The sequence below is a fragment of the Muscardinus avellanarius genome (assembly GCF_963383645.1).
Source record: "Muscardinus avellanarius genome assembly, chromosome: 12".
Lineage (NCBI taxonomy): Eukaryota > Metazoa > Chordata > Mammalia > Rodentia > Gliridae > Muscardinus > Muscardinus avellanarius.
In genome coordinates this window covers 63,641,571-63,658,771 of record NC_137798.1, presented here as the reverse complement: position 1 = coordinate 63,658,771, position 17,201 = coordinate 63,641,571, and the positions used below count along the sequence as shown (strand labels likewise).

Genomic DNA, 17,201 nt, shown 5'->3' with positions numbered 1-17,201 from the left:
CCATGAATCTATGATTCTCCTGTTTTAGACTCCCAAGTTCTAGGATTATAGGCCTGTACCACCAGGCTCAGCTGATTTGTAAATATTCTAATTAATAGGTTTGCTAATAAAAACTGAATGTAAATTCTAAATGTGTCCACATTTTCTCCTCCTCCTCCTCCTCCTCCTCCTCCTCTTCTTCCTCTCCTCCTTTTTTTGGCAGTGTTAGGGATTAAACACAGGGCTACATGCATGCTAAGTAAACAATCTGCCACTGAGCTATATCCCCAGCCCCCGTGTTTCTCATTTAAAACCGGTTTCATTTCAACCAATATTTATGATGATTCTACTTACTATAAAATCAAATCTAAATTTCTTAGTTCAATACTCAAGATTCTTGACAGTTGCCCTAATTTTTTTCTATATATCTCTATCTCCCCTTATTCCTTTAACCTGACTCTTACTTAGTAATATTAATTGATTCAATATTCCTTAAACTGAAAAAATAATGCTTTAAAATTAATATATCCCTTGGAGACTCTTGGGTAATGTTTAGAATGATGGCAGACATTTTATCCAGAGATTAATTAGGAATATTTCACAGTACATATATTACTGCTTAAAGAAAGGGTTATATCTCATTCATCTTTGTATTTTTCCAAGGTTGTTGTGTGTGGCATATAGCAGAATGAGTGAATGATTCTCAGAAATCTTTTTTTTTTTTTAATGCGGGTCTGGGGATGGAACCCTGAGGCATTTGACCTCTGAGCTACACCCCCTACCCAATTTTTTATTTTTATTTTTATTTTTTTTATTTTTTGGTGGCACTGGGGTTCCTGGAAGCCCTTCTACCTCCGGGCTACACTCCCAGACCTATTTTTACATTTTATATTTGGAAACAGGGTCTCCTAAGCCAGCACGTGCGGCTGGCTTCGAACCTGCGAGATCCTCCTGTTTCTGCCTCCCAAGCGCGGGGATTACAAGCATGCGCCACCACGCCGGGCCCCAATTTTTTATTCTTTATTTTGACTCAGGATCTCACTGAGTTGCAGAGGGCCTAAGTAGCTGAGGCTGTCTGAGAACCACGATCCTCCGTTCTCGGCCTCCCGAATGCTGGGATTACAAGTGTGCACCACCATGTCTGGCTCTCAGAAATCATTTTAAAGAGCTCCAGTTTTTTCACTGAAGAACAAAAGGGTTAGAACAAATGGTCTAAGTTATTTTCAGTTACAAAATTCTACAGTTCTGTGATTCTGGATTAAAGTTGCTACAACACTGACTTCTGAGTGACTAAAATATAAGCCTGACTTAATTAAAAGTGAGACTATAAGGCCTGGCGTGGTGGCGCACACTTGTAATCCCCACGCTTGGGAGGCGGAGACAGGAGGATCGCGCAGGTTCGAAGCCAGCCGTGCTGGCTTAAGAGACCCTGTTTCCAAATAAAAATACAAAAGTGGGTCTGGGAGTATAGCCCGGAAGTAGAAGGGTTTCCAAGAGGAAGTAGAAGGGTTTCCAAGAGGAAGTAGAAGGGTTTCCAAGAACCCCAGTACCACAAAAAAAAAAAAAAAAAATTTAAAGTGAGAATATTTTCACTTTTTCCTTTATTTGTATCTAACCAAGAAAAGTATTAAGGTTAGAAAGTACCTCTGACTGATAGAATGCTTGCTGGGAAGCTAGTAATTCCTGGTTTTGCTTCGTAAGAAGAGAAAGAACTTCATCCGTATGAAATTTTTTATGCGGCATCCTAATCACTTGTCCTTCACTGAGAGGATCATCTTCCTAAAAGAAACATAAGGATAATTAATACATCAAAACTCTTTATCAAAAAATTGTATTTTTAAAAATTATGATTTTTATGAGACAGGAGGATCACAGGTTTGTGGCCAGCCTCAGCAATTTAGTGAGGCCCTCCATAACTTAATGAGATCCTGTTTCAAAATAAAAGAATAAAATCGGGCTGAAAGTATAGTTCAGATGTAGAATTCCCCTGGATCCCATCACCAGTACCACAAAAGAAAGAAGGAAGGAAGGAAAGAAAGAAAGAAAGAAAGAAAGAAAGAAAGAAAGAGAGAAAGAAAGAAAGAAAGAGAGAGAAAGAAAGGAAAGAAAGAAAATAACTGTTGAAATAAAATCTTATCAAAAAACTTCTTGAGCCAGGAGTGGTGGCGCACGCTTGTAATCCCCGTGTTTGGGAGGCTGAAACAGGAGGATCGCACAGGTTTGAAGCCAGCCTCAGCTACTTAATGAGGCTCTCAGCAACTCAGTGAGACCCTGTTTCCAAATTTAATATGAAATAGGTCTGGGAGTATAACCCAGAGGTAGAAAGCCTCTGGGTTACACCCCCAGTACCACACACACAAAAAAAACCTTCTTGAATATTTCCTTACTCCTTTGTAAAATTATATCTTTAAAAATAGCAACAATGGCTGGGCGTGGTGACGCACACTTGTAATTCCAGCATTTGGGAAGCTGAGACCTGAGGATCGTGGTTCGAGAACAGCCTCAGTCACTTAGGCCCTTTGCAACTCAGTGAGACCCAGTTTCAAAATAAAGAATAAAAAAATAGGGCTGGGGATGCAGCTCTGATGTAGAATGCCCCTGGGTTCCATCCCCAGTACCACAAAAAAAAGCAACAATAACAACAGTTACTTGAAAATGTGTACAATGTAATAATTTCCATTCATCAACAGTTTTTTCAAAAGAAAATTTCCAGTAGCATATACTACATGTACATATATATGTAAACTATGATATACTCAAATTGACTCATATGTCAGTTTTTCTTCTATAGAGTTAGATAACAACTGGAAAGGATAAGTATCCCTAGATTCTATTTAAGTTTTTCTTCTCAAGCCATTAAAGTTAAATATTTATGAGCACAAAAACTTAATCATGGTTAGGGAAAAATAACAAATGCATTATAAGAGAGTTGGTTAAAATAGCTCAAAATATTGTAAATACAACTCATCTAGGTGACAATTTTCACTGAGATAAATTTCTTTACCTAATATTACATTAATTGCATACTTTTCAACTATTGGAGCCACAGAAGTTAATAACTTTCTTTTCATTCTTACAATTATGATATTATATAGTGAAATGTGCAAGAAACCCCAAATTCCTTCATAAATAATATTTTATTAAAGTTTGTGTCTACAACTCAAATAATTAAGAAAAAACCTGATCAATGTCAACAAGTTCATCAAGACATTCTTCCTGTCAGAAATCAATCATTAATCATTCCTTACCATTTCAAGAGCATCACGCAGAGTGCTGGATAAAGTATCATTTAAGTTTGTCATACATAGTCCTCCATCTCCTAAAACTAGAAATTAAAATGTAACACTTTAGGAAAAGATACACAAATGTAGTAAATAATCTAACTAGAAAGTCATAAAACATTACATTTAAACTTATACTGCAATACAAATATTGGAAAAATCCATAAACAAGTAATTTACAAACTACTCCATTTCCATTAAACAGTCAGTACAGTTAATAACAAAGGAAATTTTTGTTTCACCTACTAACCTGTCAGAAATTAGAAAGAACTGTAGAACTATAAGCAGCACTGTAGCTATAAAATGGAGAAATTAGTACTTCTATATATTGTTCATACAATTAAAAACTGACTATTAAATTTAAAACTACAGCTGATTAATCTTTCCAGAGAGCATGTTGGCAACACTGCTATTTTAAAGGTATCTACTCTGGAGGAGGCACAGTGGTGCATGCTTGTAATCCCAGTACTTGAAAGAGGCTGAGACAGAAGGATCACAGGTTCAAGGACATAGCTTGGTAACTTAGTAAGGCCTTGTTACAAAGTAAAAAATAAAACAGAGCTGGGAAATAGTTCAGAGAAAGAATGTTCCAGGTTTAATTCTTAGTACCACAAAATAGATTAATGTATTTATATAGGTATGTATGTATGTATGTATGTATGTATGTATGTATATATGTATGTATTTGTGTGTGTGTGTGTGTGTATGTGTATACACTCTGATTCAGCAATTCCACTTGCAGTGGCTCATGCTTATAATCTCAGTAATTTAGGAAGCTGAAATTGGAGTACAAATTTGAGGTCAGCCTCGGCAATTTACCAATTATAAAAAGAGCTGTTAAAGAAGCCTGTAGAGGGTTCCTAGGTTCAATCCCCACACATACATATAAGCGTACTCCCCCATACACACACACACACACACACACACACACACACACACACACACACATATATATATACATATATATATATATATGGATAATTGTGTGTAGTCTGGAAATATGAAAAACAATGTAAATGCCCTCGACTCTAAGGCATTGTTTTCTTTTTTTTTTTTTTTTTTTTTGACTGGGGACTGAACCCAAAGGCATTCTATACCCTCAGGCCTACTTTATTTTTTATTTTCAAACAGGATCTTGCTAAGTTGCTGAGGCTGGCCTCAAACCTATGATCCTCCTGTTTCAGATTCTCAAGTACTGGGATTACAAGCATGCACCACCATGTCTGACAAAGCATTGTTTTAAAAGACTGCACAACTAAAATAAAGGACACAGACCTATGTATATTGGTATTAAAAGATGTTTACAATATGTTCTTGAGTTAAAAATTCAAGTTTCACAATAATATGCATAATGATATTTTAAAGGTAAATATATACATGTATGCATTTATGTATCTATATATACATAGACAAAAATAGACTGGAAGGATATAGTTTAAATTATTTATGATATTCTTTTTTTGGCAGTACTAGAGATTAAATCCAGGGGCATTCTACCTCAGAGCTATACGGTCGGCCTGATTATATTATTTTATTTTGAAAAAGGGTCTCAGTAAGTTACAGAGGACCTCACTAAGTTGCTGAGGCTGGTTGTGAACCTGTGAACCTTGTCTCAGCCTTCCAATCACTGGGATTATAAGCATGTGCCACCATGCCCAGTTTAATGATATTAAATCTAAAGGAAAGGATTATGAGGGAGATTTTCTCTTCTAAAATTAAAGCCCAGAAAAGTTAGCAAATTTTTACAGAGTCCCTATTCTTTCTACTATACCATGTTAAATCTTGAAACTTCAAACATAAAAGTCTTACTAGAGGAGTTATCATAATTTAACCAGTGAAATCTAGTAATCTATTACTTACTCTTGGGAGCCAACTTTGGACCATAGGTAAATAAAACCTCTCCTTCAGAAATAGGCCTATCTAAAGTTTCAGTTTCTGTGGCAGTGATGCTCAAAGTACTCTCCAGTGTTGATGAACCAGAACTTGGCATCTGTAAGGGGGACGAGGCCTTGGTGCCCACAGGAAATGGTGCAGAGGGAACTGGCTCTGGAGGTGCAGGCTGAGCAGGGAAATCCATACTCTCAGGGTCTTCATCTTTAGCCACAGACATTACACTAAAATAATAAAGACATATTTTGAACTTACTAGGTCACTGAATGAAGGCATATGTTCATTCTTATATAAAAAACAGATTCAAAGGTACTATTTCTCTTGGCAAAGTATTTCTATGATCTATACTAATATAATTAACAAGATACATTTGTCTAAAATCATTTTTATGCTTTAATCATAGGCCATCTTGAAGGTTCTTCTAGGCACAAAACAAATCTACATGGAATACATAGTAATATCAAAGGTAACTGATCAGCTGGGTGTGGTGGCCCATGTTTGTAATCCCAGAAGCTGGGAGGCTGAGGCAAAAGGATAGCAGGTTTGAGAACAGACTCCACAACGTACTGAGAATCTCAGCACACTAGCAAGACCTTATTTCAAAGCAAAAAATTAGAAAAAGGGTTTGTTAGTATAGTTCAGAGGTAGATTCCCTGGGTTAAATTTCCCCCAGTACCATAAAAAAAAGTTAACTGATCATAGTAAATGATAATCCATACTAGAGAGAAATCATTTTCTGTTATTAACAATCTGATAAGTCTTTATTATAATGTTTCAAACCTTTATAAATATAAGTGAAGGTATAAATAAATTGATAAAATATTTTAAAAACTAAAACCTATAAAGCTCTTTTTAAATATATTTATGGCTTATTAAAACTTTGCTATTTATTTATTTATTTATTTATTTATTGTATTGGGGATGGAACCCAGGGGCTTTTCTACCTCTGGGCTATACTCCCAGACCTATTTTATACTTTATATTCTTTGGAAACAGGGTCTCACTAAGTTGCTGAGAGCCTTATTAAGTACCTGTGGCTGGCTTTGAATCTGTGTGATCCTCCTGCCTCAGCCTCCCAAGCACTGGGATTACAAGCATGTGCCACCACACCTGGCTTATAAAGCTTTTCATTTTTATGTATTCAGTGGATCGTATATATCAAATAAGTTGGAATGTAGTCATTAAAAGTGAATACAGGGCTGGGCGTGGTGGCGCACGCTTGTAATCCCCGTGCTTGGGAGGCAGAGACAGAAGGATCGTGCAGGTTCGAAGCCAGCCTCACTGGCTTAAGAGACCCTGTTTCCAAATAAAAAGTATAAAATAGGTCTGGGAGTGTAGCCTGGAGGTAGAATGATTTCCAGGAACCCTAGTACCACCAAAAAAAAAAAAAAAAAAAAAAAAAAGTGAATACAGTGTCAGCCCTCTGTGAATATTCATAGGTTCCCCATTCAGGATTCAACTGACCACAGAAAGAAAATATTTGGGGGATGGGGAAACGAGTCTTTACTTGCCATTATTCCCTAAACAATACAATATAATAAGTATTTACATAGCACTTACATTGAATTAGGTAATAACCTACAGATGATATAAAGCATATGGGCAGATGTGTACAGATTATATGTAAATGCTATGCTATTTTATATAAGAGAGCTGGGTATGTGCAAATTTTGGCAATGGAAGGAAAATCTTAGAATCAAACCCCTCAGCTACAGGAAGACTCTATGTTCTTATTTACATTGCTCTAGGTTGAAGAAGCTCCTCTTGAAGAGAATTAGGATTCTCTTCATCCAGTGGCAGGTCTCCATCCCCCCATGGCTTAGAAAGATCTGGGCTTGATATCTTCAATTTATTGATGGAAATCTCTGACAAAGTTGGGGTAAGAGCTGCTACGGGAGGAGGTGAGGTAGCAGGAGTAACTGTTGGAGTATTAACAAGTGTGACAGCAGGAATGTCATTTCCTAAAGAGTTTTTTTTGGAAAAAAAAAGAAAAAGAAAGAAAAGTTAGTAAATGACTCCACATAAGGCAAGATATGTTTCTTCATACTGCACTTAACATTTTGGCATACAAATAGTGACAATAATAACAACAATAATAATGGTGATATCTGTTAATGAAAGAATCTCTAAATTAATTTAGTACAAAAAAATGAAAAGACATTTTTAATACTACCATACATGTAAAATAGTATAAACATCTATTAGATTATGTACCTTAAGAAGTGATGTTATGGTTTTAATGTGTCCCCTAAAAGCACACATATTAGAAACTTAATCTGTAAATCCATATGTTAATATCTAAAGGTAGGCCCTTTGGGAGCTAGTTAAAGTTAGGTGAGGACATGAAGGAGAGAACCCATGATGGAATTAGTGGGCTTATTATAGGAAGAGACCCAAGCTTGCAGGGTCCTGCTCTCTCACCATCATGTAATGCTTCTGCCATGATGCAGCAGGCAGGCCCTTACGAGATACAGCCCCCCATCTTGAACTTCCAAAACTCCAGAATTGTAAGAAATAAATTTCTTTTCTTTATAAATTACCCGGTCTGTGGTATTTAGTTTTAGCAACATAAAATGAACAAGAAACCAATTACTTAGTTTTCTCACAAAATTATTTACTAAAATCAAGTAAGCAACAAGTATACACCACCTATACAGCATGCTATAAAAAAATCCTGAAGCCAGAGAATGGGTGATGTATACCTATAATCTCAGTACTTGGGAGGCTGAGGCAGGAGGGTCACAGGTTCAAGGCCAGTCTTGGCAATTTTGTGAGATGCTCAGCAACTTAGTAAGACTCTGCTTCAAAATAAAAAGTAAAACAGGGCTGGGGGTGTAGCTCAGAGGTAGAACTCCGAGTTCGATCCCCAGTACCAAAAATGAAACCAAAAAATTATCAAATTTTACTTCATAATGGATAAAATTGAAAGTGAGTGCTAGAAAATAAGATTTCTACCTTTTTCAGCAACTATTTCCTTCACAGAAAGATCCACATCATGATCTGAGCCACAGGGAGAAGAATCTGGAGTTTTCACTAATACACGCTCCTTAGTGAAAGATGAAGGTAACGAAGGGGAGGGAGGAGGAGTAGGCTGTGGAGTAGCCACTGGGGTACATACTCTTGCCTAAAATAAAGTAGGAAAACAAGACAAATGGTGTTTATAATCAAATAAAATGATATGAAGTAAAAAAATGAGCTCACTAATAGACCATATAGAATTGAAAAGATGGGTAAAATAACAAAAAGGAGCCTAAATGCACTGGCTCTTAAATATCCAGCTGCCAGTGTTAAGACTGGCCTCCAGAAAGCCTCTGGCAATTGAAACAACTCTGCCTCTGAAGTGGGCCCCAAAGAAACCTAAGGCACCCTCTTTTAACACAGAGAGGAAGATTGGACAGATGTAACTAAAGATCAAACTCCACTACAAATCTATTGGGCAAGCCATGCAATGGGAGGAATCATGTTAACTGGCACAAAAATCAATCTTAGCACAGAGGAACAGCATAAGTAAAAAGGTAAGAAAAAGTGGGGGAGGGGGTGAGAGGGAACAACATAGAGCTAGAAGGTACTAGGGAAGGAAATAGGGAATTAATTAATTTATTTATTTATTTTTGTGGTATCGGGGATGGAACCCAGGGGCACTGTACCTCTGAGCTACACCCCAGCCCTATTTTTTCATCTTTTTATTTTTGAAACAGGGTCTCACTGAGTTGAAAAGGGCTTTACTAAGTAGCTGAGGCTGTCCAAGAACCGTGATCCTCCTGTCTCTGCCCACAGAATGCTGGGATTACAAGCGTGAGCCATCACAGCCGGCAAAAAAGGGAATATTTTAACATTAACTCGTTGAATAGGTAATAGTTCAAATGGTTCAAAATTAAAGTACAAAAGGATTGTAGTGAAAATTAAGTCTCCTGTGTCCTTTTACCTAGTTTCCTTCCTCAGAATTATCAAATAATCTTGACTTAAGTCATTTCATGTATACTGTATACATATATTCATCTCTGGAGAAAATTTCCAGATTTGGTACTGCTTGATTAAAAAGCTGTGTTTTAGCCAGATGTAGTGTGCACACCTGTAATCCCAGCACATGGAGGCTGAGACAGGAGAATCACAGGTTTGAGGCCAACCTCAGCAATCTTAAGGCCCTCAGCAACTTAGTGAGACCCTGTTTCAAAAAAAAAAAAAAAAATAGGGGTAAGGGATGTAGCTCAGAGGTGGAATGTACTTGGGTTAAATCCCAAGTACCGCCAGGCGTGGTGGCGCACGCTTGTAATCCCCGCGATTGGGAGGCAGAGACAGGAGGATCGCGCAGGTTTGAAGCCAGCTGCGCTGGCTTAAGAGACCCTGTTTCCAAATAAAAAATATATATAAAAAATAGGTCTGGGAGTTTATCCCGGAGGTAAAGGGTTTCCAGAAACCCCAGTACCACAATAAATAAATAAATAAATAAATAAATAAATAAATCCCAAGTACCACTAAAACAAAACAAGCAAAACAAAAAAAAGGAGCTGTCCTTTTCACTGTTTTTTTTTATTGGTGTACTTGTAATCATATATCATGATGAAGTCCAAAGTGATAGCGACATACATGCACATAATACTCAGTATATATCTATGTTTATAGCAACATAATTCATAATAGCCAAATTATGGAACCAGTCTAGATGTCCATCAACAGATGAATGGATTAAAAAATTATGGGATGTACTCACAATGGAATTCTACTCAGCCATAAAGGAGAACAAAATCATGTCATTTGCAGGAAAATGGATGAAACTGGAGAACACTATGCCAAGTGAGATTAGTCAGTCACAGTAAGGGAAAGGTTGGATGTTGTCTCTCACTAGTGAAAGAGCTGTGCTTTTCACTTGAATAGCTATTGCCAAATGTCCTTCTTTAGGACTGTACTATTTACACTACCTACCACCAGAAGATATGGAATACCCGTTTCCCCAAAGTTTGTTAAACAACAGCATTTTCAAATTCTTAAAGTTTTGCCAATCTGATTAGTAAAAGTGGAATATCTATGAATTATTTTCTTATTATCAGTGAGGTTGACATTCTTGTGTGTGTGTGTGTGTGTGTGTGTGTGTGTGTGTGTGTGTGTGATGTGGTGCTGGGGATTGAATCCAGGAGCCTTCTACCTATGAGTTATACCCCCAACCATTTATATATTTATTTATTCATTCATTTTGAAATAGGGTTTACTAAATTGCTCAGGCTGGCCTCAAACCTGTGATCTTCCTATCTGGGTCTCCCAAGTACTAGGATTACAGGCATGCGGCACCGTACCTGGTAACAATCTTATAGGTATATGGATGATTTATTATTTGTCATGTTCTTTACTCATTTTCAAAATGCATTATTTGCAGCAGAGTACAGTGGTTCAGGCCTGTAGTCCTAGTTACTTGGGAGGTTAAAGCAGGAGGATTGCAAATTCAAGGCCAACTTTGACATGTAGTAATCCCCTGTCTCAAAATAAAATGTAAATCAGGATTTAACTCAGTGGTAGAGTGCTTGCCTAGCTCGCACAAGGCTCTAGGTTCAATCCCAGAACTGCAAACAAACAACATCATACTATTTGCCTCTTTTTTTCTTTCTTTCTTTTTTTTTTTTTTTTTTGCACTGGGAAGTGAATACAGAGGCACTCTACCTCTGAGCTACACCCCCAGACTGATTTTTTATTATTTTACTTTGAAACAGGGTCTCACTAAGTTATAGAGGATCTCGCTAAGGTACCAAGGATGACTTCATACCTGTGATCCTCCCGTCTCAGCCTCCCAAGTACTGGGATTACAAGCATGTGACCGGCTTTTTAATTATTCTAAAGAGCCTTTATAAGTCAGGTATGGTGGTGCATGCTTGTATAGAAATTTATAGCACCTCAATAATTAGCATATTCATAACCTTCATTTTATTTTATCTTACTTTTAATTTTTGATACTGGGGATTGGACCCAGGGGCATTTTCCTCAAAGCAATACCCAACCTTTTTAATTTTTTTGTTTGGAAACAGGATCTTGCTAGGTTGCTGAGAATCTTGCTACATTGCTAAGGTTGTCCTTGAACCTGAGATCCTCCTGTTTTAGCCTCACAAGTACTGAGATTGCAAGCACAAGCCATCATGCCAACTTAACTTTCATTTTAAAATGAAAATATACACTTTTTTTCCCTTTCTTGAGTTCACTGTTTTCAAATATAATGCCACTGGTCATTCATCATGAGATGATCTGAGTTATTTTTCTAGTATTGGTAATAGATAATGATGGTGAAAAACTATTAGTTACTGACTGTTCACCAAGTTCTAGATACTAGATTAATTTCTTTATATACACCACTCATTTAATCTTCCATAAAACCTTACATGATGACTAAGAAGAAACAGTATCATAATGATGCTAATCCTTCCCAAATTAAGTCAATCAAAATCAAACTAATTTTCACAAAAGTCCTAAGATTTTTTTATGGAAGGCTGGATGTGTACCTCAATAATACAGTGCCTGCATCACATGCATGAGGCCCTGGGTTCAATTCCTAGCACTACAAAAACTATAGTCAAGCATGGGAGTATATACGTGTAGTCCAGCTACTTGGGAGGCTGAGGCAAAAGAATCACTTGAGCTCCAGAATTTAATAGTTTGAGGCTAGCCTGGGTGGAAAAGCATAATCCCATCTCAAAACAAACAAAAATACCAGCTGGGTATGGTGGTGCAAGCCCATAATCCTAGTACTTGAGAGGCTGAGACAGGAGGATCACAGGTTCAAGGCTAGCCTCAGCAACTCAGTGAGATACCATTTTAAAATAAAAAATAAGGCCGGGCGTGGTGGCGCACGCTTGTAATTCCCATGCTTGGGAGGCGGCGACAGGAGGATCGCGCAGGTTCAAAGCTAGCCACGCTGGCTTAAGAGACCCTGTTTCAAAAAAAAAAAAAATAGGTCTGGGAGTATAGCCCAGAGGTAGAAGGGCTTCCAGGAACCCCAGTACCACCAAAAATAAAATAAAATAAAATAAAATAAAATAAAATAAAATAAAAAATAAAATGAACTAGGTATGGTGACACATGCCTGTAATCCTACTACTTGGGATGCTGAGACAGGAGGATCACAGATTTGAAGCCAGTCTAAGCAATTTAGCAAGACCCCATTTCCCAATAAAAACTAAAATGAATGAGAGAGAAAGAAAAAAAGAAAGGAAGAAAAGAAGAAAGAAGAAAAGAAAGAGGGCTATGTATGTAACTCAAAATTAAAGCTTCCTTGGATTCCATCCCCAAAACAAAAATAAAAAAATAAAAAATAAACTCTCCAAAATAATTTTAAAATATACTTGGCTAATTATATTACAAAGGTCAACAGGCCAAGAAAATCCATGGCAATTCTGAAAATAAGAAACAATAATCCATCAGTGGGGGGAGGGCTCGCAATATTCAGTAAGCAGATTTTGGTAAAGCTATAGTGACTTAAACTCTAAGTATTCCATCTCTATTATATAGATAAGACAGAAGTACAGAGCTGAGGAATTAAACTAATGTCTTACCAACTCCAAATTCTATGCTTTTTAACAAGTATACATTTTTAACAAGTATATATTTTTCATGAAAGTACATACACATGGACAGAAAAGAAATAAAAATATTTGACATAGAGAAAACCATAACCCCAACCATATTTACACTACATGAAACTACAACTTTAAAGTTTTTGTTTGTTTGTTTGTTTTGGTGGGTGTAGTGGGGATTGGCCCAGAGGCATTCTACTTCTTAGCTATACTCCTAACCCTTTTTACTTTTGTTTTGAAACAAGATCTGCTAGGTTGTTGAGAGTCTCACTATGTTACTAAGGTTGACCTTGAACCTGCTATCCTTCTGTCTCAGCCTCCCAAGTATTGAGATTACAGGCATGCACTACCACACTCAACTTCAAATGATTTTATATATATAATGTATAGCAAATACAAAGATGTATTTTGTGTGTGTGTGTGGTACTGGGGATGGAACCCAGGAGCATTGTACCTCCAAGCTACACCCCCAGTCCTACTCTTTAGTCTTTTTAGTTTTTGAAACAGGGTCTTACTGAGTTGCAAAGGTCCTCACTAAGTAGCTGAGGCTGTGCGTGAACAGTGATCCTCTGGTCTTTGCCTCCCTAATGCTGGGACTACAAGCATGCACCACAATGCCCAGCACAAAGATGTATTTTTTTAAAATGTTCCAAAATGCTACCAATTGTGAAATATAGGTGAAGGGTATACAGGTGTTCATTGTATTATACTTTCAATATTTTTAAAATATTGAAAGATTACCTTATGTCAACGAGAAATAAAATTCTACCTCAAGCTATGATCCTATGATATACAGTGTGCAATTTATCAATTTTACTGTTCTTAAATAATATATAAAAAATTCCCAGAACTCTAAATCATGAAAGGAAAGTCACTCTTACCGGAAAGCACATTTCATTTGAGGAAACATCAGCAGAAACACTTGTAGCAACAGGACCTTGCTTCTTGGCTTCTCTGTCACCCAGCATAGCAGCAATGGTCTCTGCAAGAGCTTCATTCACCAAATGGCTAATCATGTCTGAATTCACAGGAACCCCCGCATCAACAAAAAGTTGGACAGCACCACCATTTGTTCCTTCCACTGGAAAATAAAGACTTTCAAAATAAGTGGGCAAGAAACACACTTGCTATATAACCCTTAATTTTTAACATTTCATAGATGCCAAGTGGGGGTGAAGGAGGAATAGAAATAAAAATACAAACATACCTACTTATCAGGAAAGTGACATGATATCATGAAAATTCTCTGACAAATAAAAATTTATTTATATGGCCTCTTCCCTACCACTATAGAGTTTATAATAAAAGGATGTCATCATCAGGCTGAGCAAGGTGCCACATGCCTGTAATCCCAGTACTGGGAATTACAGTGCTCCTAAAACAGGAGAATCACAGGTTCAAGACCAACTTCAACAATCTAGCAAAATTCTATTTCAAAACAAAAAATAAAAAGGGCTAGGAATATAGCTTAGAGGTAAAAAAAAATACCACAAAAAATAAACAAATTTAGCTAATTAATATAAATAAATATCATCTAGAAACAATTTACATTTCCCATCTTGACTAAAACATCAGGACACATTGATTAACATTTTAGGCTAAACCTCCTCTAAGGTCTATGGCGAGCTGGCTGCTATTTTTAATGCTCCTTCGGTATATTAATTGTCCAATGGATTGTATCTTTCACTTATAAGAATGTACCTAAATTAAGTAAAAGCTCCTTTCGAGACGTTACTAAATGTAATATGATACTACTAAAGCTGTGTGGAAATAGGTGAATGATGATCTGTGCAATCTGATGGAAATGTGAACTTTCAAAAGTGTGCTCCTTTAGTTACACAGTGATGGCAGCAATACACATAATTCTTTAGAAAGTGGGAGAGATGTCATGGGATCATTTATTGAGAGGTAAGTAACATCAATTTACTCTGCAGTTACTATATCAGAGAAATTTATATTCCACAAAATATATCACTGTTTTCCTCTTAGTTTCCACAATTCATTGTTTTGGCATGAACAAAATCCAGAGCATCTCTGTCATAAAGCCAAAATGCCCTCCCCAGATACTGGCAAAACAAAAGTAGTACATGTGCTTTTACAAAGAGAACAGGATTTAAATACCCAATTTGGAAATTTTAAGATTTCCATCTAGAATAACAACAATTTTCTTATAACTTTCTTAGCCAAGTTTTTTCCCCCTGTCTTTGAAAAAATAAATAATGGAAGAAAACCTAGTGCAGTAGGAGGTTAGATGCAAGCTACACTCAACAGGAAGAATTAATCAATTATAACAAAATATATGGAGCTAAGATATAGCTTATATATTTGTGCCTGAGAAGGAACTAAAGAAAAGGAAAGCAAAGAAAATGGGACAAATATTAAACTCCAAAGCTTTAGAAATTGGGTGCTGGAAATATTGTGATATAAGTAACAGGAATAGAGAACAAAGAAGAACAGGTTAGGGTAGAACATCAGATTTTGGACATGCCAAATTTGGGATGCCAGTGTAGCATAAAGTAGAATATTCATCTGCAAGCAGGAAATAAACGATGAAATGAAGGTCTTGAAGCTAAAAACGTAACAATAGAAAGAAGCATAAGAATCCAAATCCCAGAGAACATTTTAAGAATTAGAGGTAATCAGCCAGGTGCTGTGGTGCATAGCTGTAATCCCAGTACTTGGGAAGCTGAGATAGAAGAAACTGCAAGTTCAAGGACAACCTCAATTTAGTGAGACCCTGAGCAATTTGGTGAGAGATCCTGTTTCAAAATACAAAATAAATAGCTCAGAGGTACCAGTACTAAAATAATTAATATAATGATAATGAATAATAATAATAATAATAATAATAATAATAATAATAGTCAACAGTGCCTATGCTGAGAATAAGGATTTGAAAAAGGGTACTATCGCCAGGCGTGGTGGTGCACGCTTGTAATCCTCGCGCTTGGGAGGCTGAGACAGGAGGATCGCATAGCTTTGAGACCAGCCTCAGCTACTTAATGAGGCTCTTAGCAACTTAGTGAGACCCTGTTTCCAACTAAAATATAAAATAGGGCTGGAAGTACAGCCCAGAGGTAGAAAGCCCCTAGGTTCTACCCCCAGTACCCAAAAAAAAAAAAAAAGAACAAGAAAAAGAAAAAGAAAAAAAGAAAAGGAAAAAAGAGAGAAAAAGAAAAAGAAAAAGGGTACTATCCGCTGAATGTAAGAGCACATACCTATAAAATCAGTATTTGGGAGATTGAGACAGGAGGATCCCAGGTTCCAAACTAGCCTCAGCAATTTTGCAAGACTATTAGAAACCTAGTGAGATTCCATTTCAAAAAACAAAAGAGAAAAGGTAGTATCTTTGTCAACCAAATGCCTGTGAGAAAGGAGTTCCTTGAAGGAGAGAGCAGAAAACCAATCCATAAAGACAAAAAAAAAAAAAATGAGCAATGAAAAAGTACAAGCAGAGCCAGGCATGGTAGCACACACTTGTAATCCCAGTACTTGGGAGGCTATGACAGGAGGATCGCAGATTCACTGCCAGCTACTCACTGAGGCCTTCTGCCATTTAGTGAGACCCTGCTTCAAAATAAAGAATAAAAACATAGGGCTGGGGGTGTAGCTTAGAGGTAGACTACCTCTGGGTTCAATCCCCAATCCCCACCCCCCAAAAAGAGTAAAAGCAATAAATGCAGACTCTGAAGGCTGGGATTTGGGCAATTAAAGGTCAATCTATAAAAAAGGAAGGGTAGGCTATTCTGAGACTGAAAAAAAGAAAACATAATGATACAGATAATGATACACAGAAATAAAAAAAATAACAAAGTTGGAAGAAAACGTGTACTACCCAATTTCAAGACTTGCTTACTAAATTACAATAATCAGAAAGTTTGAATATATATGTGTGTGTGTGTGTGTGTGTGTGTGTATATATATATATATATATATATATATATAGTGTGGCATTATATGTATATATATGTATATATGTATATATATACACATATATATAGTGTGTGGCATTAGTGGAAAGAAAGCTTATAGATCAATGGGGCAAGATAGAAAGTCCAGAAACAGACTACATATTTATAGCCAATTGATTTTCAACAAAGGTGCGATGGTAATTCAATGGAAAAAGTATCATCTTTCTAACAAATAGCACTAGAGCAATTAGAAATCAATATGAAAAAAAAAAACTCAGTCCTTCACACCATATATAAAATTTAACTAAAAATCTACTATATAGGGCTGGGTAAGTTAATCAATGGCTGTACTAGCTTAGCAAGTGTGAGGTTCTGTGTTCAGTCTCCAGCAACACACACACATACAAAAGATCTGAAATGCTATGGGCCTAAATGTAATGTTTCCATACATCTTCTAGAAGATAACATAGGAGAAAATATGAACAGTTTTGAGCTAGGTAAAGATTTATTAAGTAGCATTGCCCAAATACTCCTCAAACTATAAAAGAAAAATTGATAAATTAGACTTCGTCAAAATTTATTTTTGT

At 36.6% G+C, this 17,201-nt stretch overlaps 1 protein-coding gene across 4 annotated transcripts in view; it reads right to left on the bottom strand.

Annotated features, from left to right (window-relative positions):
• Nucleotides 1-17,201, bottom strand: part of KIAA0586 — a gene marked incomplete at both ends in the record, with an annotated part of 130,686 nt that overhangs the window by 50,723 nt on the left and 62,762 nt on the right. For 3 of the 4 annotated variants that reach the window (XM_080707299.1, XM_080707296.1, XM_080707298.1), the window contains 6 exons: nucleotides 1,624-1,758; nucleotides 3,228-3,304; nucleotides 5,121-5,374; nucleotides 6,889-7,111; nucleotides 8,106-8,274; nucleotides 13,585-13,784. In XM_080707299.1, coding sequence (XP_080563425.1) covers nucleotides 1,624-1,758; nucleotides 3,228-3,304; nucleotides 5,121-5,374; nucleotides 6,889-7,111; nucleotides 8,106-8,274; nucleotides 13,585-13,784 — 1,058 coding nt within the window. The remainder of the gene's footprint in view (nucleotides 1-1,623; nucleotides 1,759-3,227; nucleotides 3,305-5,120; nucleotides 5,375-6,888; nucleotides 7,112-8,105; nucleotides 8,275-13,584; nucleotides 13,785-17,201) is intronic. The other variant, XM_080707297.1, reaches the window with a different exon arrangement.